Here is a 24,764-nt window from a genome sequence, read left to right on the forward strand (position 1 = left end):
GAGGTAGGGGGAATGGTTTATTAGTATTCTACCATAAATAAATACTAAATCGAAACTGGCACCTCATCTGAACATTATGAAAGAGGGCAACTGAAAGCAAGGCTTCGCGATAACTTACATTCTTGGAAGGTGGCGCATAACCGCAGGAGCTCAGAACGGCTTCTGCGCAAAAGAATAATTTAGTGCTCTATAATAGTGCCTAGTGTATAGCAAGGGCTGGGCATGCAGCCAAAAACGGGGAAACCGCGAGAGCACAGTGAGAGCCGTAGGAGTCTGAAAGCAGTCTGCGGGCCCTATACATATTGCATTATCCCTAGTCAGAAAATCCGCCGTACGCATGCACCTCCAGCGCCTTGTTAAAACAAAATTCGAGGACTCCCGCTCCAACAATTGTTGCAACGTCGTCGATATGCCGAAACGCTTGTACTAATGACAAATAAAAGGCACCTTTTTTATTATGCGATCACTCTCAACATAGTCATCGCATCGTGTGTCATGAGAAAGGTAAAACACCATGCGACAGAATTGATCGCCACAGCGTCCATCTCATCCGCACTGAAGCGCAATCCTCCGAAACCGAAACTACTCTTACAATGCCACCAGATGCCGCCGCTAACAACTTTACGATATATTTACAATTTACCAAATAAGGTATAATTTGCCAATAAATTTAAATACATTCTAACAAGCGTAATATTAATTTTTAGAATTTTTATTAACTAAACATCAGCACTACTTTTTGCGTGCCCATAAGCACTTAATTCAGAACAAGCCATAGCCAGCCACACCGGTTTCAGTTTTGTTCGTTCAGAGCGATGGGTCGCTCAAGTGCGAGCAAGTTTGTTTTGGGACGACGACAGCGGACGAAACTTCTCTGATCGGTTCCACGGCGCCATCGCGACATATCTGCGACATGAGCCGAGTGCTCTTGCGCGCACTGTGCGCGCCGAGGGATGTCGTTGCCAGGCAGTGGCACACGAGCAGAACTTTCGCATCAGCTGGTTTCTGGGCTTCTACGAAGACCACCGACTGGAACCGAGCAGTGTCCAACGCTGAGAAAATCGTCGGCTACCCGACGTCGTACTTCAGCCTGCGGTGCCTTCTCAACGATGAAACATCCAATATTGCGTTTCATGTGCGAAAGTTGATCGGCACTAATCACCCTGTACTGAAGACCGCAAAGTAAGTGTAAAGTGCCGTTGCAGAATATTAGCTCGCATATGTTGCCTCGTTGCTTTTGGGTTGAATTGCTGTTTTTTTTTTTGTACCATGTTTAACCTCAGTCAAGCTTTCCAAACAGTCATAAGATGAAACGGACATTGATCCCATGCTAACGGCACAGCCACTGTAGCCCGGCTGCGCGCTGCTAACGCAGTAATTTGTCCGCGCACTGATGTTTGGAGCGATTCACGTGTGTCAAAGTTCGTGCTGAGATTTTGCTAGTGTGTGTCATGGCTTAATAATCAGCGGGACGATTGCAATCTCAAAACAGCCTCAAAACTTTCGCAAAGCCCCGTCCGCCGGTCAGTGTGACGTTTGTGTGCATACTCGCTTCGCTCAAGATTTCTCACGTGCACCGACTAGGCAGCGCTGAATGATGCAAGTTTCAAAAGGCGAGAAAATGAAACGATGACCGATGCGCCTACAACGTCTGTTTTCGTGCGAGGTCGGGCACTTGCCCTGGAATCCGTGCGAACGAACTTCCTTGACCGGATGACCCAGTGGCTTTGAACGTGCATGTCAGTCGCGCCTTGGTCGAGTCGGGAAAGGAGGTTCCAGCCGCGCTCCCCTTGGAGCCTCTCTCGTTCAGAGGCCGTCTGGCGAGGCGCAAGGTGGTCGTAGGAGCAGCGCGCGCCGTTACGCGTTCTTGCGTATAGAGCTCAGTGGCAGCGCGCGTGTAGCTTATCTCGATTTCGTCACAGTGTGAAAAAAAAAAAATGGCAGAGAAAAACAGAACAAAGCTCCTTGGGGAAAATTGCTAACCTGCACTAAGTGGTATATGGAACAATTCCCAGTTGGGACCAAATAACTTGAGAAAGAGCGAGACAAAAAAAAAAAGGGGGCGGGGGGGGGGGGGGGGGTGCTGTTGATGTTAAAACAGAAGGAATTCATCATTGGATTGGTTTTGACCATTGAATTATGTCAACTTTCATTGCAGGAGTTCTTGAAAATTGAGCTCAAACCTCTTCTGAACATTTTTGAATTTCTTCTGCTCTGGTTTGAAGACAACATTGGCATGACACGCATATTTGATATGTCGCAGCTAGGTGACAAAATATCCAGTTGGTGCTGTTTAACTAATTCCTTAGGCAGACACCTTGTGAAATTCTTGGAGCTTTTGGTGTGTGCTGTTTAAGACACTGTCTTTTGCCTTCAAGAATGTGGAGGCTACATTAGCGTGGAGATGCAGTGGCATTAGCGCAGCAATTGTTGTCATTATTTCTTTTCTTGATCGACTAGTTGCAGTAGTAAATTTTGCCATTGCGCTAGTAGCTGCTGTCATGCCCAAGTGTCTACAAGGAATGGAAATGTCAGAGAGAGCATTCCTGATCATAAGGAGCTCAGTGTTCACTGTTCTGAACATCTACCGTTGGAGCTGAAAAAAATCTACCTTGAGAGCCACTGCAGTGCGTGCATTTATAAAAGAGCCCAACAGCCCTTTCTCTCTTGCAGGAGACTGATCTATAATGGGCGCACCAATATCCAGACGAGAGGTCTCATTGTGCTGCTGCTGTCCAAGGCAGCAGGGCACCCAAGCACAAGGCAGGACTGCCTCGAAGAAGAGCGCGTGGCAGGCATCACACAGCGACAGAGGTCGCTGGCCGAGATCACCGAGATGATCCACACAGCACACCTCATACACCGTGGTGTGCTGAACTTGTCAAATGACCTCTTTCCCGATGCCACTACGCTCAAGGACCTGCAGTTTGGCAACAAGATATCCGTCTTGACGGGGGACTACCTTATTGCCAATGCAAGCAAGTCTCTGACCGACCTCAAGAACTGCAAGGTACGCAAGATTTGATAAAGTGGCTGGATAAATCTTCGAATATACCGCATGGCATGCCACTGCTCTCCCCATCTAATTGTATTCTATCAAGCTGCAGATTAATGCCTCAGCAACAGCTTCACCCTTTGTATTTCCTCATGTACATGCACACTTCTGTACATGTAGCATTTAATTTTTATAATTTTTTTTAATACAAACCACGGACCCATCGGTCTCAGCAGAGAGGCATTAGAGAAAAAAACTGTAAACAAGCGAAGAACAACATCGAAGCAAGTCAGTCTATATAATAGTAGTGATTGTGAGAAACTGTTTGTAGTAATGCAATAATGGATAATAATGTAATAACAAAATAAAATACCACAAGGTTTATTTGCAAAAGAACAGCAAATAATGTATCGTCATTCTTTTTATCAGACTGCAATAGCTAAAAGGCAAAATGTTGAGCTGCACTCAAACTATGCCATCTGTACAATTCTTAACAATCGTTGACATCAGAATGATGCAGAAGGTTTGAAAATGAAAGTTTAATCCACTCACCTCTGCAACGCATGATCTCACTGCTATTGGCTCTACAAAAGTCATATGGTAAGCTTTTTCAACACCAAAAGAAAAATAACCATGAGAGCCACCAGAGCAAGAGCCATCATTGCAGCTGAAATCATTTCCTTTTTTAACCTGTAATTTTCAAGAAGGGCTGGCTGTACTTTGAAACTGTCATTGTGTTAAAGACAGAACAGTGTAATCTCTTCTAATCAGGGTTGCACAACAAAGTGCTAATTCAAGGCTCACATTTGGCATGTTCCTGCCTAAAGGCACATTTTTTAGTTAACGTGGCATTGAGAACTAATTTTAGATACTAGCAACACACAGGTGCCAGCTGCTAAACAAGGGCAATATATTTGTGTTCATATCAGGTAGGAAAATTGGGTCAGTTGGCATGACATTCATTTAGTGCACTGCCTTCAGTTACTTTGCCAGCCAAAAATATTCCACCAGGTATTCTGGCCCTTTATTTTCTCTGTAAACGTGTTTTCTACATTATGCAAGGCAACGACGACATGCTCTTATTGCTTGATTGTCATTGATGCTCAGGTGGTGGACCTGGTAGCCACAGCCATTGGAGACTTCATGCAATCAGAGTTTCTGGGTGACCATGACCAGCAGGGCAGTCCGATCCCCAGCCCCGGCATGGGCATCGCCCAGTGGGAAGAGAAGAACTATCTCTCCACGGGGTCTCTCATGTCCAACAGCTGCCAGGCCACCTTGGAGCTAGCAAGCCATGATCAGGCCTTCCAAGAGCTAGGCTTCGAGTTTGGCAAAAGCATCGGCCTGGCATGGCAGGTTAGCACCACTGTGATAGTTTTATATTATACGCTGCCGGAGTATCTGGAACTTTCTTATTGTCTGAAGCGATGCCATACCCCGTGATCACTTTTCATCATTGTCTCAAGCCCCATGATAGTTGAGGTGTGGAGTTGCTTTAGCAAACGATGAAGGGCGGGAAATACAAAAATAGAAACTGGCCCTGATTTGCTAAGAATACACCACTGGCTTGTGGAGTTATCATCCTCATTTTGGAGCTACACAATAGTGTGTCCCACGTAAGTGTGGCTTGTTTATTCAGTAAATAGGACTTTAGGAAGAGACACGAACATGAGAAGACAAAAGCTTCATTACAACTGTGGTTTATCAGCCACTTCCATGTAACAGTGTGTAGACTCTGGGCAGCATGCAAATTTCACGCTGCCAGAATGACCGATATTTTTCATGAAGCGAAACCATCCTTCACAACAGCTGGCACACCGCCGGGTTTTGGTGTGCTTATGTTCTCTAAATTGGCAGCAAAGGTCAGTTGGTGCTTTTGCTATGCATGCAAGACATGCAGATATAGGCGTATGTGTATATTGTGAATGGCTTAGCATCTTACATGTGCCTCAGTCATAATGCAGTTTTGCATTTAAGCTATGTTCACAAATGAAAAAATATCTGGTCCCTGAATAATCCAACAGGCGTCTTTTATCAGTTTACTTTTGGTGCAGTAGCACTTAGTCACCCACATACCGATTTCGCCACTGCCTGTTGGCGACATGGGTTGCTTGGAAAGAGCAACCTGGGTCTCACAAGCCCCATTGGTCGCAGCACAACCTGCCCTCCGGATTGTGAGCTAACAGCTGACCGTGGAAGCTCACAGTTCAATTAATGACTGGTTGCAAAAGGTTGCTTGGGAAGAGCAGCCTGGGTCTCACAAGCCCCATTGGTCGCAGCACAACCTGCCCTCCGGATTGTGAGCTAACAGCTGACCGTGGAAGCTCACAGTTCAATTAATGACTGGTTGCAAAAGGTTGCCTGGGAAGAGCAGCCTGGGTCTCACAAGCCCCATCAGTGATATGACTCCCGTCAATCTATAAATGTAGAGAAAGAGCAATTCCGCATATATGGGCATTAACCCATTAACGCTATTGTGCAGGCCCTTAAGGCAGAGCTTTAGTGTGCTAGCACTAAGGCCCCCCACTCACCAATTTCGCTGATCTTTGTCAAAAGCCTGCTTGACCTTGAAAACTGAGCCTCGAATCGAAAGTGAAAACCGAAGTGCTAGCACACCTAATTTGCATTTCACGCAACCACACTGAATCGTCCATCAGTTTTTTAATCCAACCCTCTGCAGTAAGTGCATCATCTGAGAGTTACACGTGCCATCTTTATCAAAAGGTAGCAAAATATACCTATGCTATTATAGTGCATTTATCTTTTTCATTACTTGCCAGTTGGCACTGTTGCTTCACATATGCATTTACCAAGACTTGCTTGTTTTAACAAAACTCTGAATGGTTGATATTAAAAAAATTACTACCACATAGGTCAGCAGCGACTCTGGTTGTTCCCGATTTTGTATCATGCAGACAAGTTTCTATTACATGAGGCCAAGTAGTATTCACTGGCCTTTGAAATTTGCTGACTGGGATCCGTGTTTCTGTCCGTACAGGTTCACTCTGACCTGCAGCCCTTTGTCGACACCTACAGGCATCCTCCTGGGATGCCATTCGTACTGACGTCGGCACCGGTTGTCTTGCATTTAGAGTCAGATCCAAGCCTCCTTGAAGAGATTCGCAGCCATAGGGACAATGTTGAGAAGCTGGACTACCTGAAGGTGCTGCGCTTTGCTCTATCATTGCCTTTATCACATTTCATGCTGTTTTGTTTACACTAAAGGCAAGCGTGGTGTGCCTGCACTGAATGAACAAACGGAAATCATTTTGTAAAACCTGTCACTGTTGCTGGCATGGCGGCGCATACGCAGCTCAAAAGAACAAACGTGGGACGATACATTCACAAGGCCAGCAGTCAGAGGCAAATGGAGTTATAAGGCGAAAAAAGGTGCCCTTGCATGCAGCCCGGCTGATTAGCGGCAAACAGAACAGCTAACGCATTCAGTAGTTTCGGATCCTGGTGCGACACACAACGCTCCGGACATTGCCGGAAGTTTGCTGCGGCAGCCGTTTGTAGCAAGAAATGACCACCGAAGCGTGCCAACCGAGTAAACGGCATGCATTTGACTTTTCTTTACCGGAACCAATTTACTAGCGAATCGCCTTTCGCAGCCGCACACTGTAACGCTGCTGTGCTGATATTCCCGAGCCCGCCTTGCGCTCACTCGCATGCATGCTGGTGTGCTTGCACAGCAGGGGGTGCAAAATGTGCGAGCAAATTGTTTTTAATACAAATCTGAGTAATAATCAAATTACGGGTGCACGAATTACGTGAGTAAATACGGTTTAGAAAGTTAATTATTCAGTATTAGTTAACCAGCCTACTATAAGCACATCTTAGCTGTACTCTGATGCCCTACACCGCTGACAGTGCTATGCTGAAAAAAGCACTCTTTAACTCAAAAAGCCTATTTTTAAAAATTGCAGAACATCTTAGGTGACACACCTGGTTTCTTTTCTATGCTACACAAAAGATTGTGTAACATCACGACTGCACTAATTGACGTCTCCACACAAAGACTGGCAAACAGCAACCTGTAATGCACACCTGTTCATTCTGCTTGTTGCAAGTTCAAACAATAACTGCATAATTAGCATAACGTAGTTGTGTAGCGATGGTACTGACTGCACCATATTCAAAATGTTTTGGTTTCTTGCCTTTGTTTAGGTTCACAACACCATCGTAAATGGAGATGGCATTGAGAAGACAAAGGCACTTCTGGAGTCTTACACGTCAAGGGCCCTTGCTGTTCTCAACCAGATCCCTCCATCCGAAGCTACCACTGCCTTACGTAACATTGTGCAAGCCTTAAGGGAATGACGAGAAATTTTTTGTATAGCTGCTTTTTTTTTCTTTTCTAATGGAAGACACTTTGTTGACCAGCAGTCTATAAAATAGACTGATCCCGCAATAAGTTTCAACACAACATCGATGATGCAGAGGCTACCTGTATAGAGGACTGTGGTTAATTTTAAATCCCTTAATTCACATTGCTGGTTTATTCAAACACGTGCTTTGGTTCCATCAACATGGTCTATTAGAAAGGCTCCCATTAACTTCAACTCCACATAATCTGAACGAATTTTTGGTTCTGGTTCTAATCTTTACTGGATGCCAAATGACAACTGTGGTGGTTGGAAACATGGACCTCAAAGTAGCAATCAGTGATGTTCTATTTGAGGAATTTGTTCTTTTTCAGGGAGAAAAATTCAGGAGCAAGATTTGGTGAAATCAGGAGAATTTTTTTATCCTAATTGCTGAAGGACAAAAGCGCAAGAAATGGGGATTTTTTTCGGCCAATTAAGGGAATTTTCGGTTACGGCATGGAACATCACTGGCAGTGATTGGTTTGCTTACCAGTGATGGTAAATTTGCATTTACAAAGACTTTCCATATGATATTTTCAATTGAAAGACATTGTGCGTAACAGCCTGTCATTTTTCACCCCCACAAAGTAATGCGCTTAGTATTGAATCCATTTATTGCTCACACAAGAATCTTTCGAAACTTGTGAACCTAAATGTGCTTGATAGAACAAACACAGACAAAACCTTCCAATATGAAGCACAGTGTAGCTAGACTCGGCAGCTATCTCAAAGAATAGCAGTGAGCAAGTGAGAACTACAGACCCATCATGGCCACCAGTGTGGATGCACACTGAGTTTGGTGGGATCAGTCTATTGCATTCTAGAGTCGTTTTTATATTAGGTTTAATTATATGCATGTCTTCACAGACAGACATTTTCACAGATCAGTGTTCACTCGCAGTACCCTTATGGATGGTGGTTAGAATAGAATGGGTAGTTTGCGGAAGGAATCAACGTGACCCTCCATTAAAGCAGGAATGGGCAAGATTTTTGGCAGCGCCCTTCATTCAACCCCTTCACCCCTTTTGTGCAGTTCTTTCAAGCAACACAGGATATGGGGTTGTTCTGGAGGGGGCCATGGCTGTCTACCACCTGCATGCCTTTGTTTCCATGGGTCGTTTGAGTAATCAACAAATTTTATTTTTTCGCAGTAACTCGGCAAGAGAACTTAAGAATTTTTTTATTAACATTGATAGATTTTATAAATTGTAGTCAGTGTCTGATATAGGTGTAGGACTGTTTCAGTGCTTTTAGTAGCGGGCACACGTATGCACGTGCTGAGGCTTTTGCAATGTTGTGATACATTAGTGACATGCAGCATGCACTAGCTTATTCAGCTTCGCGAGGTTCCAGCGATAACATTATGAACTGCTTCAGATAATGTTACGGTGGCATCCAGCCATGACCAAATAGCAGGTGCATGGGAGCCTAGCCCGATTTGTTTTCAGACTGCTATACACTGTTTTGACGTTTGTAAACAAACATGGGTGCTGATTATGATACTAGCCCGAAAGCGCTTTCGGTATCAAAGGCGGGGTATTTGAAAAGGTTTGCACTGGTGAAAACGACGTGCGTCGCTCAGCGATTGAAAAAGCGCTTACGCAGACTATTCATGTAGCGCTGGTTTAGTCAGGCAGCACGGCAAGCAAAGCATTCCTAGTACTGTTTGATAAGGCGCTGATGCAGGTGATGCATCAGCTTTCGATGCTTTTCATTTTTCCTGGCGTTATCGTTTGCCCGAAACACACCTGTCCAAATTCTTCAAACGGGAAGTGTTCTGGGGCTAAATCACAGTGTTGCCAGAACAAAAAGCATTCAACAAAACCATGTATACTGCAACTTTAGACCAGTGAAGCTATTGTATTGGCGCAAATGACACATGTGTGCGTCTTTTTCTTCATTTCATGTTTTTCTTTTTGATGTCATAAAACCAGGGTTGTGCTTAGGTGTACATTATACTCAGTATTGCAGCCAGTTTGTGTTGCACAGAATTTTCTAAAGTACATGAAGCATGCATGTCATTTTACCTTGGTTGTTATTAGCATGATGAACACAAATTCATTTTAGTATAGCTGTGTGTTTCAGTGCTTGCTTTTCTTTGTTTTCTAAAGTCCTCGGTGACAAGCAATGATCTGTTAATAACTTTATACAGTTCAGTACTCTTACCTGAATGTTGGCTTCAGCTACTTTGAATAAAATATTTTGACACCATGCTGAGTGTTTAGAATCTGGGCTTTATTTCTGAAAGGTGAGTTCCAAAAGTTAGTTCCATATCATGCTTAAATTACCATTTAAACTGTATCTGAAAGCCGTTGCTATCATCAATTAAAAAAAAATGAAGGTATATATGCAGAAACTGTCTCAGTGTTGAGTAATGTCCAACTTGCTGCCCCTTACAGCACTATAAATTTTGCGAAGTATAAATTTATACAATGCACACTGAATCCCAAGTTAGCTCACTGGTCCAGTTAGAATCAAACCAAAGGCAATTACAGTCACGAGTAACATGACATCGGCTCATTTTCTTTGGAAAGCATTTAAAGGAAGAGTAAAAAAGAGAAGGTTAGCACTCAAAATGTGTCCAATGACTATGTATTATGCATTATCTACAAAGTGCATCCTATGAGTACGGCCCCTAGTTTTATACGAAAAATCGTGGATTTGAGCGTCTTTTGAAAATTAATACAGCAGCCACATTCTTTTCACAGTTTAGTTGTGGACATGGTTTTTTTGGTGCTTATGGGGGTTTAGCATCCCAAAGCGACTCAGGCTATTAGGAACGCCATAGTGAAGGGTCCTGAAAATTTCAACCAACCGGGGTTCTAACATGTGCTGACATCACACAGTACTCTGGCCTTTAGCATTTTGCTTCCACCGAAATGCGACCGCCATGGCCGGGATCGAACCTATGTCTTTCGGGTCATCTGCCGAGCGTTATAACCACTGAGCCATCGCGGCAGTGGACTTGGTTTTGTCAATATGGAATGACAGAATGATGGGCATGCTATTAATCTAATCACTTCAACTCTCTTGTAAAAGAATGTGCTAATGAACATGATGTTCTTTTACAGAAAATTAGAGGCCTTAGTTATATTTGATATTTTTTTTCCAAAACTCCAATGGACATTCTGAATGTACTTGTTATAGAGTGCAGTTCCGCTGTCTTTCCACATGCACACAGATCTTCTGATTTGTTTATTTGCAGAATCACAGACTAAATGTGAGTTTTGCAGCACATCTGTTATAAAGCAAGTTTTTTAATCTGAAATATAACATGACAAATAAATAAAAAACAATGTGTAAACCACACATTCTGCGCAGTAAGATGACACATACTAATTTGACGATGCAGAAATGAACCGCACCAAAGAGACGAGCAAAATATACAAAGACACCATTTTTAAAACGAACATCATTTAAAACAAACACCATTTAAACATCCCTTTTTAATTTGAGTGTGGTAATGAAACAAATTTACACATAACCACAATCCAAACATCTACATCACACACTTTCTTAAAAGTACCTAAAACTGACTGTGACAGAAATGATTGTTTGAGACACCTATGTAGAAATAAAGAGTGGCTCATAATTCAAGGTGGCAAAGAACTTTCAACACATATGACTAAAGCAGGCTTCAAAACTATGTCTCAAGCTCTATACATCTTTGTATATATGGTGTCTGTCAGCCCTCTTCAAGCACCACAAAATGTGTACCAATTATTTCAGCATTTGAAAAAAATAAATGTTGACAGCATATAAGCAGAAATAAGTTTCTGTGTTCCATTTATCAGTGAGGAATGCACTTATCCTCCAGGTAAGTGAAAAAATGTGGGCTATCCATGCGCTTGCAACTGATCACAGATCCAAGCAAACCCTGTAGTAAGGGCAATTAAATTTCAGTCAGGCTTGTTTCTTGTTTTGCTAGTAGATGCTCGCTTACCTTACAACTACAATGTATGCACAGCCATCCACAATGAAAGCACAGCCAGATAATGGCAGAACCAGCCTATGGATGACGTGCAAAGAAAACAGCACAGTATAAAAAAATGCTTGTAAAAGAAATCTCATGCTTCGTAAGAATGCATTTCAAAAGTCCTAAAGAACAGCTGTCAGATACGCTTATATTCAAATGCACATCCCGCCCATTTAAGCCCACTTGTCCAATGCCATAAGCTTGCTTTGTCCATGCCTCCAGGCAACACTGCGCCCGTGTAGGATGCAATAAAATTTTTAAAATTCCTCTGACGAGCATGTTCGCACATGCTATGAACATGGCAGGATGCAGAGGTGGAGGAAGTTGTCAGGGTAGCTGAGGTGCTCACTCATCCACTGCAGAGGTGTGTCTAGTGGCACCTGAATTCCATGTGTGACAACCATATGCTTGGCTCCATCTGGGCAGCAAAAAAAGAAGAGAAAAGCTGTCACTTTTAAAGAACCTAGGAAATGTTCTTGGGCAGTTATTGTGGGTGAAGAGGGAGGTTCAGTTCTGCCATACACACCACAGCACCAACAGCAATGCCTACAGCAACACCGTTCACCCGTGAGAGAGCCCCTCATACAATTATCACTGCAGAAAAGTACGAACTATTCAATCAGCAGTCACATCTTCAATGCGGGTGACTATGAAAACTCTCCTGTGCTGCACAAAAGCTTCTTTTCTTTCTTCTTTTATTCTGCTGTCTTGTGCACGGCTTTGTGAATAAAGTGCATGGGAAGGCAAGTATGACAAGCATTTACATCGCCTCCTAAGTAGTGCAGAACACTCCTAATTATTGCACCTTTCCTTTCTTATTTCACTGGGCATATAGCTGCTGTGGCAGCATACACTACACTCAGTATCTAGCATGACAGTCCTATGACAGCGAAACCGTATGATAACAAAACTTGACAAACCACTTCAAGGGCAATTGCAAGCACCGTGAGCTCTCAATAACGCATCTGAATGTTTCTGTGGCAACTGACGAATGCTAGCAGAGAAGAGGCTTCAGAAGAATGTAAGGTATACATGTTGTTATGTGCATGTGAGAGCATGCAAGGGTGGCAGATCGGGCTAGTTGGTAATTCATTCTGCGATACAGCGCGAAAAGAGACAAGGACGAAGAAAGACAAGCGCTGTGGTGTCTTGTCTTTCTTCGTCCTTGTATCTGCGCTGTACCACAGAATGTGAGAGCAGTCATGAAAAGGAGTCACAACAAACTATTTGTTGTGAAAGCTTGCGCACACAAAATGCAGCAAAATGCATCCCATATTGTTTCCACTGATCCACATCTTTATACAAGTAACGGTATGCCCCCAAATTTTTCACCAATAATATGTAGTGCAATCCTTCTTCTTAGACTGCAATAGGATAACTACGAAAACCAGGTAACATGATAGAACAGTCATGTTAATATCAGTACTTTCCTTGCAACTTGAAAAAGTGCACCCTGATAAATGATAAGAGATTTGAAGAGACATCTATCAAAAAAATGGGGGGGGGGGGGGGGGGGATTGCCTTCTAGCACACTTCCAATGAAAGCTTTCCTTCATGTGCACCTGTCTGTTGCTCACATAATCCTTTTTTAGAGTTTATTGTTAAAAATACAACAGGAAGTCACCTTCATACCTGAAAATAGCTGCAGTTTAACAAAAGTGCAGAACAGCTAAAGGAAACCAGCAAAGAATGAGAAGGGTCTTAAGGATAGCCTCTACTAACTGCTCTTAGTGTAATCAAGCAAGTGTTAATTGACACTCTTGCATCTTCTCATGTTGTGATCTACCTGACAAAATTTGCAAGTCTCTAAATCAACTCTGTTAGGATGAACCATTGTACCCTGAAACTGCAGACATTCGGAAAACTCCACACATATATTGTGCTGCTCACGAACTCTTTCTTGAAAGTGCCCTCTCAAAGAAGGCTTGCTAACTGATGCATAAATCATTAAAGGAGGCAAATTTCACCTGTTACTTGACATCCGAATACAACAAAGATTACATGATGCCAAATCATGTCAAACAGGTAGCCAGGAGACGTTAGCCAATTTGACTACTTGGACCTATTGCTGCCATCAGCACAGCAAGAAGCAGTCAAAATCTTATCACATCACTAGTAAAAAGATATAACTGCTTTTCCTTACGGCAAAAAACAAACACTGCAGATACAAGAGAGTCATCTGCTTGTATACATATGCCACACAAATGAGCGGTTTTTTCTGTAATATCTGCTTTTAAGGCTACTCAGCAGCAGCCAATAAAAATAAATATGCAATCTAAATACTATTTAAAACATGGAAACCCTACCACTGTCTGTTACATATAATATGCAAAAGCAAACATCTATGCATCATGAAGGAACTCACCGCCGATAAGAACATCAGGTACCACTTGCTGCAACAGTGTTTCTAGTGTTGCCTTTTCCCCAGCAGGAGTCACTGGTGAGACTAGCTTTTGTACGAGAGTGCTGTCAGCCTAAGGTATTGTGAATAAAAGGGCGTGTAAGGCAAAGGACAGATAAATTATGGTATGCACTGTGGCTTCTGTGCTAACAATCATACAATGAATGAGAGGAGAGGGCATCGATTTCAGTTGACATACTGCAATTATCTTCACTCATGGCCCTAGCAGGTGAGATATAAATTACACACATAGTGACATGAACAAATCATAGCTCCAACTGGCCCTTTGCTAATGCACAAGAAAAGAACATATTGTCACGTTGGCATAAAGCGGCTGAGAGTCACGTTGGCGTTAAGCGGCCAAGAGTCAGCAGCGGCACAGCCCTGGACGAGCACTTCTACAACATTTCTTTCTTTTCTTGATAGGCGCGTTCGTCTGCACAAGCACTGGCATCAATATATTAGTTGGCAGCTGAGACAGTTCTGGTTAATGAACAATTTTAACCTCAAAATACAAGCAACGCAAGAACAAATCTGACAACATTACACATTTAAAGACCCACTCTTTGAATGAAGCAGACAAAACACTGCCTTTAGCTTCAATAAACAAATATGTTTCATGAATTCACTAAGGTGCCACTTTGGGCTAGTTGCTGTGACGTAGCAAAAGGATACAGCATGGCAGAGGCAGGACAGTCTGTGTCTCCCACTGTGCCCTCTTTCATGCTGTATCTCTTTGCTGTGCTTTGGGAAGTTTACGTGCACTTACTGTGTACAGCCGAAAGGGAATATGCTTGAAGCATTCTCCACCGACACGTTCCATCAGTTTCTTGTTGACTGCCCAGAACTGATCAAACTTTGAGTTCACTAAACCTAACCAAAGCTGGTTGTGATCTTTTTTTTGCATTGTACTGACTACATGGCTGCGGTGTTTCAGCATGTCTGCTTCTTTGATGGCAGACATGAAGTGGGACTCAACAACTGCTCGACTTCCGCAGTGTAGGAGTTGCTTTTCTGGGAATTCCTAAAAGATACCACAGATGCAAAACATATACAAGCATGGTAAATAACAGCAACCAAAGTTTCAGTCATTTCAGTTTGTAAAAGCATAAAAACATCACAAGGAGTCCGTTACCTGGAAGCGAACTGTAATATTCCATGGTAACATAGAATCACTGGCATAACAGTCGTAGAGTACTCCTATTGGCATATGCCTGAAATGAATATTAAAAAAAGTGAAAGTGAAACTTAGTGCACGGCAGTATTAATGCTCACCATTAAGAGCTGCTGCAAATAACCCACATAAAGTTCTTACCATTTTAAAGGCTGACCGTTGTATTCCAGCCACATCTCATTTCCATGATAGCGCTCCTCAATGTGTCTGGAGAAGTGTTTGTGAACTTTGTCAACCACCAAGGGGAAGTAACTTATTCTCGAAATCATTAGCTGTAGAAAAGGCACATACGACAGTTTAAGTCAACTATGCGATGTTTTCGATAAAATTTGCACATATTGCTAAACGATGAGAGATGCAACAAGCAATGCTTACGTAGTAAGGGTCAGGTTGCTGCATTGTGTAGACTTCTTGGTCTGAAAGCCTGAAGCACACAGGCAGCCTTCCGTCCCATACCTCGCGTAGAACTTCTCTATCTTCCGCCATCTGATGAGGGTAAAACACAGAATATTAAAACAATGGAAGTGCAGAGCTTTTCAAGAAATGCGTCGACGAGCCAGCGATACGCGCTGTCATGCGCCTCTAACAGACAAGTCAGTCACGAGTACTGCGCTGGCGAGTACAACTCTAACAACGCCTAATTAGTGCAAAACAGCAAAGATTGCGAAGTCATGCGACGACAGCAAGAGTTATCTGAAGCGAAAAATTCCACAGATCGCGCAAACAGCACATCAGTCGTTTCACAGTTTACCAATGATTCACGAAGCATGTCACGGTGCAAACGTGTAAACACGCGCACCCGCCGCCTTCATCCCTCATTTCGTAAATCTCCAAAGCACATGCAGCGCTAAGTTTCGCTTACACTTGGCAGCAGCCGATCAGTTTGTCCCAGTGAGGGCACAGAACGCACCAAACAACAACAAGCGAGGAAACGAACGCTGAAAGAGTCTCGATTGTTGTCTCGCCGCTATCCTGCAACCATACAACGCGACGCCGGCGACGCTGGCGACGCTGCGACGGTGAACTAGCCAACTGACTGAACAGGGAGCGCCATCACTTGAAACGCTACTGTCGGCGGCAAGTCGGCAGCCGCCCAGCAACCCTGCAAACTATGTGCTCTTTGTTGTTTGGTTGTTGTTTCCGGCAACGTTGGTTTGCGGTGGTTTCGAGCTCATGGAGGAAACTCTTATTCCCTTCCTCCGTGCTCTTACCGATCGTTGTAATTGAGTTTGTGCACCCGTGCTGAAAGCGCCAGTGTTTGATTCTCAAATACAAACGTGAATCGGAAAGTGTCATTTTATCAGTATTACTTGCGGCCATCATGTTGGCGCGGTTAAGAACAACATTGATATCTTGCGCGAGAGCAAACTTGGGAGGAAACTTGGCTCAAACGAGGTAAACTTAGTGCATTAAAAATACATATATATGTATATAGTCGAGACATGAGTGCCCATCTGTTTATTTCAGGCACAAGTGCGCAGAAGCAAGTTCTACAGGGCTATCTCAATCCACAGTTTTTGAAGAAAACCGCAGTAAATTCGACGCACTTGTCCATCAATGGTGGGACCCAGAAGGCGAATTCTCAGCCCTGGCGAGGATGAACGCGTTGCGGGTCCCTTTGATTAGAGACGGACTTCTGCAGACTCGCAGGTCGGCCGAGCCGCCATCCCCTACGTCTCGGACAAAACCGCTGCTAGGATTGAAAATCCTCGATGTTGGCTGCGGTGGCGGTTTGCTTTCCGAGGTATGTGGGGACATATGTCAATTATCAGCCAGCAGCAAGTGCTTTCCCTTCACTTATTTTTTCTGGCGCGTTCTTTATCAAACCTGGAGTGCCGTTCTTAAAGTGTTGATCATTACGTAGAACAGTTGCGTTAAACAAGAAGTGTGATCACCTCAACCGGTTTTCTTTGTCCCATGCATAGCGGTTGTGGCTACAGCCTTCATAAGTGTTGAATTACTAACTTCACTGGCATTCTTGTGTGCTTGGTGTTCTGTTTTCTCGCTAGGAAAGTCATTAGCAGCGCAACAGACAGGACATAGTAGAAGAAGCAGACACACCAACGCTGACTATTCTTCTGTGTCCCCTCTGTTGTGCTGCTAATTTTATGTCATGCTCCAAATGGCCCGACGAATTTTTTCTAGGAAAGGTAGTACACATGTTATACATGTTATGATATACAGCTATATATGGGTGCACTTTCTGCATCAGTGTGTCATCTCCAATCCAGAAAAACGCTCGAAACAGACTTAATGCCACTACGACATCTACAGTGTGTTTGTCCATTTCATGACCCATTAAGCCTTCTGTGTGCTGTGCTAGCAGGCTTTCTGACATACAGTCCTTTCCTCCTTTCAGCCACTTGCAAGGCTAGGTGCAACAGTGACTGGAATAGACCCTACACCTGGAAGCATAGAAGTTGCCAGGGCACATGCAGACCGAGATCCTGAAATTAAAAATAACATAACCTACAAAGCTGTTGAAATAAGCGCCCTTTTGGAGCATGGTGTGAAGTATGACGCAGTTGTGGCCAGTGAAGTTGTTGAACACGTCCAGAATTACTCAAACTTTGTCAAGTCCTGCGTTGAGCTGACAGAGGTGAGCCATCATAAGGTGTCCATGTCTATCATGGTTCATGCTGCAGGGAAGGGTGGATAAAATGTTGCGGCTTGCCTGCAAAGCTTCCCTGTGCGGCTGTTAGGCAGATCCTCGCTACCGACTCTGCACACTTCACTTTGCCTTGGAATGAATAAGAAAAAAGGGAATGGTACAGAAGAGGCATGCTTGTGGCAATGTGCACTTTAGTTTGCATCAGTGCAGGCATCCGTATGTGCACGATGTTTGCGCAAACCAAAAGCATGCCAGTGAGGTGATAGCAAATGAGCTTATGTGTTGGCCAGTTTGCAGTGTATGATAAAGAAGGGAGCTATTCGAAACAGTATAGAAGCACTAGTTATGGATCCCGAGTGTCTAGTAGTTGGCCTGTGATCTTTTACCTTTTTTTTCTTGTTGCGTGTTCTGTTGTGCTGAAAGCGTAGTTTACACTAAAGGTGACTTGATCATAAGGTCACACACATTTCATATTGGCTATTGCTTATTTTTTTACCATGATTGTATTGCATGTTCTGAGCTGTAATTATAACCACAAGCATTCTAAAACTTCAGACTTTTAATGTTTGTATTCCAGTTAGTATGACCAACCCTCTTTGTACAAGACAAAGCAAACTGCTGTGTTAGAGAGAGCTGCAACATACCTCATACGACTTCCTTGTAGAATCATTTTAGATGTTGCTGTTTGCTGTTGTTGAGTTCGCTATGTGCACCATGGCAAACTCAACTGCTCTGCTAAACTGGTTATGAGGGTTTGATTTGTAAATTGAGCAAGAGCCAATTGGTACTTTAGCCGATCATTCACAAAGTTGACATCAAGCCATTGCGGTCACATTTCAATGGAAGTAAAGTGCAAAAATTGAGGTTTCAGTGCAGTTGACAAGTTACTGTGTGAATGAAATTTTTCTGGAGCTCTTCACTGGCATTCCTGGTGAAGAAACCCATAAGTAATAACAAGTCAACTATGTTTTTAACTAGCAAGCTGCCCATCTCGTTTAATACAGAATATGTCTTGATACAATACATAATATCTTTTTATTTATGTGCTTGCATTCTTATTCACTGATGTTCACTCACTCATTATATTGTTCTGATAGTTGCTAGGATTAACTGAATGAAGTGACAATATTTTATTAAGAGCGTACTGCACATAGCTGCATATGTGGCAGCATGCAAAAGCATTATTGCACACAGCAAGAAGAAATAGGCACCTCAGGTTGGACATTGTGGTAAAACACATGAAATGCCGTTTTGCAAATATCTGGCATAGAGTTGCATTTTGGCTCTTGATGTGCCTTTCTCGAGTTGTTGATTGGTGCGATATAGTCTTTTCCGTATTCTTTAATGATTTCAACCTACTAGCTTCATCCACATAATGCCTCTCAAAGCAATATATATGTAGCATTTAATGCTTAACATAATGAGGCACCAGTTTTTAGCAGTGAACTGCATGGTCCAAAAATTTAAACAAAAAATTATCATTATTTTTAATTACATGCTACGCATGATGGTAAATTGCGCCCTTGAAGCTGCAGTTGGAAAGCTTTGCTTTGTCCTGCATGTTTAAAACAGAAAATACAATGGAGTTCATTTCATTCCTTTGTGGTGCCAGGATGGTGGCTCCCTTTTCTTCACAACCATCAACCGCACAGTACCGTCCTTCCTAATAGCCAAGATAGCTGCGGAGTATGTATTTCGCATTGTACCGCCTGGCCTCCATGACTGGAATATGTTTGTGCCTCCGGAACAAATGGAGGAAACCTTAGAGTCATGTAAGTTTCATTCCCCCCGTTTTTTTTTTTCTGTGTACAGTAATAGCGTACACTGGCAAAGGCATGTTGAAGGCATTTGGGTAACTTCAGCCCGCTTGCACGAAGCAAATGAGTTTCCAGTCTAGCCTTATTTGCAGTCCATATCCTCCACTAGGTTTGAGGGAAGGTGTATAACTCGCCCACTTTTTTCAATGCCGACTTTCGAATTAGTGCTACTGTGGTGCAGGGATGCGAAGAAGTGCCAACACAAATGGACAAACACAAACACTGGTTGGCAGCCGAAGCTTTTAGACAATGTTATTGTTCTCCTTTTTTTTTTACAGCACGGTTGAGGTATCCACCAACAAAGAAAGCCAGTCACATCCTTTTTCTTTCCATTAATCCATTGAAGGGTCTAGACTACTACTAGAATGTATAATTGGCTTTGTGCAAGCGGGCCCTAGAGTGGTAATGGAAGCTCAGTGGTTCAATTTTGATATGTGCCTGTCATTCTACTAAGCTGTGGTGTTCTCAGTGCTTCCAGGAAATGCCCTGAAAAGAGAGCAGGTTACAGTAAAGAGACTGTGTTTGATGAACTGTTTGCACTGTCCCTCGGTTTTTTCATAGTTTCTGGCTTACTCATCACGAAAAAAGTGTGTCGTTGGCCATAAAATTTGCTCATTGGCCGGTGGGAAGCGACGTTGCCAGACCGCATAATTCTCATTGGCTGGAGGGAAGTAACGTCACTTCTAATAAGCATCAACAGCTTCTAATGGTATCGATTTGCTAACGCATAAGGTAATTGGATATCCCTGTTGAATTTTGCATGCTGCACTTGAGCTCTGAGAATGAAACGTGCTGATGCAATACAGTCGTATTTCGTCACAAAGGCTTACCACACACAGTGAGCCTAAGTTAACTGAGTATAATAAAGCTTATTTAAGTCTTTAACTGTATTTATTATTTTAACTGCTTGCTTGTCATTGTTTAAAAAGTTCAGAAAGACAAAACATAGCTTTTCGATTGTAAATAATTTTTTCATCATTGTGAATTGTTAAAAGAAATTTCACTCAGGACAAAAGTATTCAGTACACTTTTTATACTCGCACATGGTAATAATAATCTAGCTGTTCCATGACAGCTGCAAAAGCAATTAAAAAAAAACTGGACATAATGAAAGCAATCATACTGTCGAAACTGATAGCATATTTTTGTAGGAACACTCTGTTCTTCGAGTGTGGGCATGTGGGCACACAAACTATAGTGCTGGAGGGCACAAGAAAAAATTGTGAACATCACTATTCACTCTACATGGTTTTTTACTGCGCTGTCAACCATGTAAATGAGAATTCATGAACAAAGCACAGGTACCACACAAACCCAAACTTAATAACTGCACTGCCTAGCACCTGCAAGAGGTTCTGTAAAGTAGTCCATCCCTGCTTTTTAAGTGTTGGGTAGCCTGGACCAGAACAGTTATAGCTGTGTGCTTCAGATCCCTGGATGCATAAATGGACTACAAAGAAATTTTCTAGTTTCGTTTCTCTCACACGAACCCGTGTTCTGTATAAGCCTTCATGGTCAACACCAGCGACAACTTCAGGCTAAGTTGGGTCTGAAGCATGCTAAAGTGGCCTTGAATATGGCGAGCAGTCAGCGACAGCGAGGAGCAGTACATCGCTGTCAACATTTAGCCAGTTGAGTTACACGAACTCATGCACTGCCTACTGCTCGTGAACGGAGTTGCAAAGTAAGCTCATCTCCGTTTCTCACTGTTTCTTTACATCTGCAGGCAGCCTCTGCATTGTGATGTCACCGCACGCGTTCCTCAGCGCGGTTCCTGGTGCCTACCCTGTTGCTCATCTTTGGTTACAGGCGCTAAAAAAGACACAACACAAGGCAGAAAGACGGGATGGAGCGGTCCTTTCTGCCTTGTGTTGTGTCTTTTTTCGCCCCTGTAGCTAAAGATGAACAGTTACCAACTTGCCCAGCAAGACGTTCTTTTAAGACCCTGTTGCAGAGGGCAGCGGCAAATAGTTGCAGTCCTGAAGGGCCGGACATTGCTCCCGCAAGCGGTAGTCGATGTTTTCGAAAACGAAGGAGAGAGTGGAGCTGAGAAACTGCAAAAGCTAAATATTCTTCCTTAACTACCCCACTAGTGTTGCGTCGTTAGGAGAAATACTTTCAGGATGACATCGTTCTTGTATGGATTCGTAGTAATCGAAGTGAAGCTTCTCTTGATTCTTTTAATCAATTCTTAATGGGTGAGCTGACTCGTTGAGCTTCCGGTGTGACACGTGCGCTCCGAGGTGGCTGCGGGTTGGCTCTTACTGCGAACACGTGATGATGATATGTTCACTGTGCGTTCTATTTGCAGGTGGCTGCTACGTCCGGCTCATACATGGCACAATGTACAATCCGCTGACTCGCTCCTGGAGCTGGGTGGATTGCACGCACATAACATACGCAATGCATGCAGTCAAAGAGCGGCTGTGAAATATTTTTTCCTACTCTAGGTATCCGAAAAGGCCTCCCCCCCCCCCCCCCCCCCCCCCCCCCTTTTTTTTATTAAATAAAGTGTGTGTTATTTGCATGGATTGTTTTTATTTGCTGGTGCTTAGGTTGAAAAGCGCATTTAGACGTATCACCTGCACACACAGGGTGCTTACTCAGAGGCTCAGGATAGGGTGTGGAGCCTCTGAACAAAACTGGAATTTTTGCTGGTTTGGAACCACTTCCACATGTGGAATCAATGCTGTGTGAGTTGCTTGAGAAGGAGATATTGCAGATTAAAGGGGACTATCAAAGGAGACAATCAAAGGTGCTACAAATTTCAGCGCCAACAGGATGCTTAAACTCAATGTGTAAACGTCTGTCACAATAAACTGGGCATCTTGCATCAAATGATATCAAAATTTTTTTATGCTTCTGTATAGTGTCCTTCCTTACAATAAATCGCTGGTGTGGGAGAGGTCTTGCTTTCTAACCTCAATCTGTATAGTGTCATATGTGAGCAGGGCACCATTTCTCTCATCTCTATTGCCCACCCTAATGAATGTAATTAGGCCATTATACTCGGTGGCACGGGCTGGAACCTTTTATTTTCCTTTCCAAGACTGAAAATATTATTTGTACAGTGTCTTCCCTGCAATTCTGCACTGTGTGGTTGGTACACATTCATGATTGCCTTGTCGCCTCCACACTTGGTGATCACGAGTTTCTTCCCTGATGGCCATTGATCACTTTGGTGGGTTGTGAAGAACCCCTGCTATCGCGAAGCACAGGAAATGCGCCAAACAAGCAATCCATATCAATGCATATCGGGAAGTGCTACTCTCGCATTGATAGTCCGCCTTGTTCTCTTCCTACATGTTTCTATTGCTTGTTAATAGCGTCGCTAAATCACGGCTGCACGCTGTCCTCGTTACATATGCCAACGGGCCATGCAACAGCACTGCTTTTTGCAGCTGGCCCATACGCCCCGAAAAATTTGGATATCATTTTAAGCAAAGATAAAAATCACACCCGCCGTGAACAAAAAAAAAAGAAAGTAGCGAAAGAAAGACCTGACATTAAGAGTCTTCCACTGTGCACTCCCCCCTCACAGCCTGAAGTATTTTACGGAGAATAAAACTGGCAAATCTTACAAAGTAGAAAGATAGCTATACAGCGGCCCTTTCTAAACACAAGGTAGTGGACAGACACTATCGCTCAGCTATAGTGGACACTCGCTTGAATTTTTCTGCATTTAAAAGCAAAAGAGCAACTTTTAAGAGCAATAGGCACATTTAAGGAATACTACTCACCAGGTAAGCCGTCACAGACTCGCCCAGTACAGAGCTCCTTTCTGAGCTCGCCACATCGCGATTTGCACTCTTGATAGTATAGCGGTGTTGTTGCAACATTAAGGAACATTCTAGGACGGCTACTTCCCGAAGACAACGGCTCAGAGTGCTGCGCGTTTCCCTGCTGGTTCGACGCAGTGGGCGACATTGGTATTGACCCGGGAGTCGTGCGCTAGTGCTCGTTCGAAAACGCAACGTGTAACTGCGACACGTAGTGGTTACCGGTGCCGAGCAGCCTTTTATAGACGCTCCCCGTCTGTTCGTTGGTAAGCCCCAAGCTAGGATACACGTCTTCTCACTCACCTGACGGCACGCGCATCACCCTGGCGCCGATGGCGTGCGCCGCGCTTCCGGAAAGTTTCGCAAAGTTCACTTCAGGTCCTGTGTCGTGTTCTTCGCATAATTCGCTGCGGTTCCTGGACGATGTTTGCCGCAGTTTGCGGAGAATGGAAGCTAAAAACTTTTCATGCTTCATAAAGTGCGTCCCGCTAACCACTGATGAAGGTAAATGCAAAAATACCGAACGTTTATTTTGACGAACGTGGCAAACACAGCTCCAGCAGAGCTCCTTGATAGAAGGCATCCACCAGAAAACAAAATGTAAATGAACATTTAGTAGTTCATGAGCACATACTCTACGGATAATCACGCAAGATGCAAGAACCAGTAGTTTTCGAGGTACGTTTTGGCCTCTCGTGTGTGGGACCGACATCAGAATTGACAGCCTGCCTGTAAATCATGCTTCACCTCATATTTTAGCTTCTTGAGGAAAAGCCACCTCAAAAAAAAAAAAAAAACGATGAAACCGTGGAAGTCTGCCTGTAAATCGTGCTTCTCCGCACCCTATTATTCCTTGAGAGAAAGCCACATTTACAAAAACTATGAAATTATATCTGGTTGGTAATAAATAACGCTTCACCGCTCATACTGCCTTCTCGAGAACAAGCTACCTTAAACAAAAAGAAGTGTGAAGTCGGGCATTCCGTCATACAGCTGTGCACGGGCCGCAATTCTGAGCCCGCTCCCAGCCCGGGCCCTACACTACCACAGGCGGCCCGGCCCGGCCCGACGCTAAAGAAGCCTGAGTTCGCCCGGCCCGGCCCGACTCGGTCTTAGGCCGGGTTAAGGCCTGGCCCGGGCCCGGCCCGTTTCTAAGGTGCTGCTGAAAGAAAACAGTGACCTTTCTAGCATGGGCAGTGACGACGTCTGCTTCCTGTCGACTTCGGTCAACGACAAATCTTCAAGCAATACCACTGCCCATTGGAAAAGCCCCCTATACGCCGCCGCTTGGCTAATTTGTATGTGTGGCAAAGGCCGACCCCGCGTGCGCCGTACACAGACTTCGCTTCCCAAACGCTTCCCTTCTCAGCCTTTTTACTGGGAGGCGCCTGCAAGCGGCGGCTTTTTCCACAGCGTCGGTAGTTGGTAGAGCCGAAAACGCATTCCGAGCCTCCGCTACCCCGCCGCGGTGGCTCAGTGGTTAGGGCGCTCGACTACTGATCCGGAGTTCCCGGGTTCGAACCCGACCGCGGCGGCTGCGTTTTTATGGAGGAAAAACTCTAAGGCGCCCGTGTGCTGTGCGATGTCAGTGCACGTTAAAGATCCCCAGGTGGTCGAAATTATTCCGGAGCCCTCCACTAC

General features: G+C 43.9%; 3 protein-coding genes across 4 annotated transcripts; 2 read left to right on the plus strand and 1 right to left on the minus strand.

Annotated features, from left to right (window-relative positions):
* The first annotated feature begins 786 nt into the window (after positions 1–786).
* On the plus strand, positions 787–10,398 carry Pdss2 (Decaprenyl diphosphate synthase subunit 2). The gene is made up of 5 exons (XM_077631476.1): positions 787–1,182; positions 2,674–3,010; positions 4,103–4,351; positions 5,994–6,158; positions 7,166–10,398. Exons 1-5 carry the CDS (start codon positions 914–916, stop codon positions 7,316–7,318), a joined length of 1,173 nt encoding a protein of 390 aa, XP_077487602.1. The 5' UTR covers positions 787–913; the 3' UTR covers positions 7,319–10,398.
* Positions 10,399–10,545: 147 nt separating this feature from the next.
* Atg5 (autophagy protein 5) lies at positions 10,546–15,929 on the minus strand. 2 transcript variants are annotated; one of them, XM_077631475.1, is made up of 7 exons: positions 15,779–15,929; positions 15,292–15,402; positions 15,058–15,188; positions 14,878–14,956; positions 14,512–14,766; positions 13,707–13,815; positions 10,546–11,759 (listed from the first exon to the last, which is right to left on the minus strand). In XM_077631475.1, the coding sequence occupies exons 2-7, from the start codon at positions 15,400–15,402 to the stop codon at positions 11,632–11,634; spliced, it is 813 nt and encodes a 270-aa protein (XP_077487601.1). In that variant the 5' UTR covers positions 15,779–15,929; the 3' UTR covers positions 10,546–11,631. The 2 variants fall into 2 exon arrangements, with proteins under 2 accessions (XP_077487601.1, XP_077487600.1); XM_077631474.1 differs by having other exon boundaries at positions 15,668–15,780.
* Positions 15,930–16,031: 102 nt separating this feature from the next.
* LOC144098667 (ubiquinone biosynthesis O-methyltransferase, mitochondrial-like) lies at positions 16,032–21,870 on the plus strand. Its single transcript, XM_077631477.1, has 5 exons — positions 16,032–16,311; positions 16,384–16,660; positions 17,276–17,515; positions 19,140–19,299; positions 21,656–21,870. Exons 1-5 carry the CDS (start codon positions 16,238–16,240, stop codon positions 21,772–21,774), a joined length of 870 nt encoding a protein of 289 aa, XP_077487603.1. The 5' UTR covers positions 16,032–16,237; the 3' UTR covers positions 21,775–21,870.
* Positions 21,871–24,764: the final 2,894 nt, after the last annotated feature.

This window comes from Amblyomma americanum, chromosome 7 (genome assembly GCF_052857255.1).
Source record: "Amblyomma americanum isolate KBUSLIRL-KWMA chromosome 7, ASM5285725v1, whole genome shotgun sequence".
In the NCBI taxonomy this organism is placed as follows: Eukaryota; Metazoa; Arthropoda; class Arachnida; order Ixodida; family Ixodidae; genus Amblyomma; species Amblyomma americanum.

Bases quoted from the DNA above. Each gene is read 5' to 3' on its own strand.
- LOC144098667 (XM_077631477.1), top strand. From the start codon at position 16,238: ATGTTGGCGCGGTTAAGAACAACATTGATATCTTGCGCGAGAGCAAAC. The intron at 16,661-17,275 runs GTATGTGGGGAC...TCCTCCTTTCAG, and splicing joins GTGGCGGTTTGCTTTCCGAG to CCACTTGCAAGGCTAGGTGC. The intron at 19,300-21,655 runs GTAAGTTTCATT...TTCTATTTGCAG, and splicing joins GGAGGAAACCTTAGAGTCAT to GTGGCTGCTACGTCCGGCTC.
- Atg5 (XM_077631474.1), bottom strand. The intron at 15,189-15,291 runs GTAAGCATTGCT...CCTTTTCTACAG, and splicing joins AGCAACCTGACCCTTACTAC to CTAATGATTTCGAGAATAAG. The intron at 14,767-14,877 runs GTAACGGACTCC...GGTATCTTTTAG, and splicing joins ATATTACAGTTCGCTTCCAG to GAATTCCCAGAAAAGCAACT.
- Pdss2 (XM_077631476.1), top strand. From the start codon at position 914: ATGAGCCGAGTGCTCTTGCGCGCACTGTGCGCGCCGAGGGATGTCGTT. The intron at 1,183-2,673 runs GTAAGTGTAAAG...TCTCTCTTGCAG, and splicing joins CCTGTACTGAAGACCGCAAA to GAGACTGATCTATAATGGGC. The intron at 3,011-4,102 runs GTACGCAAGATT...ATTGATGCTCAG, and splicing joins CCGACCTCAAGAACTGCAAG to GTGGTGGACCTGGTAGCCAC.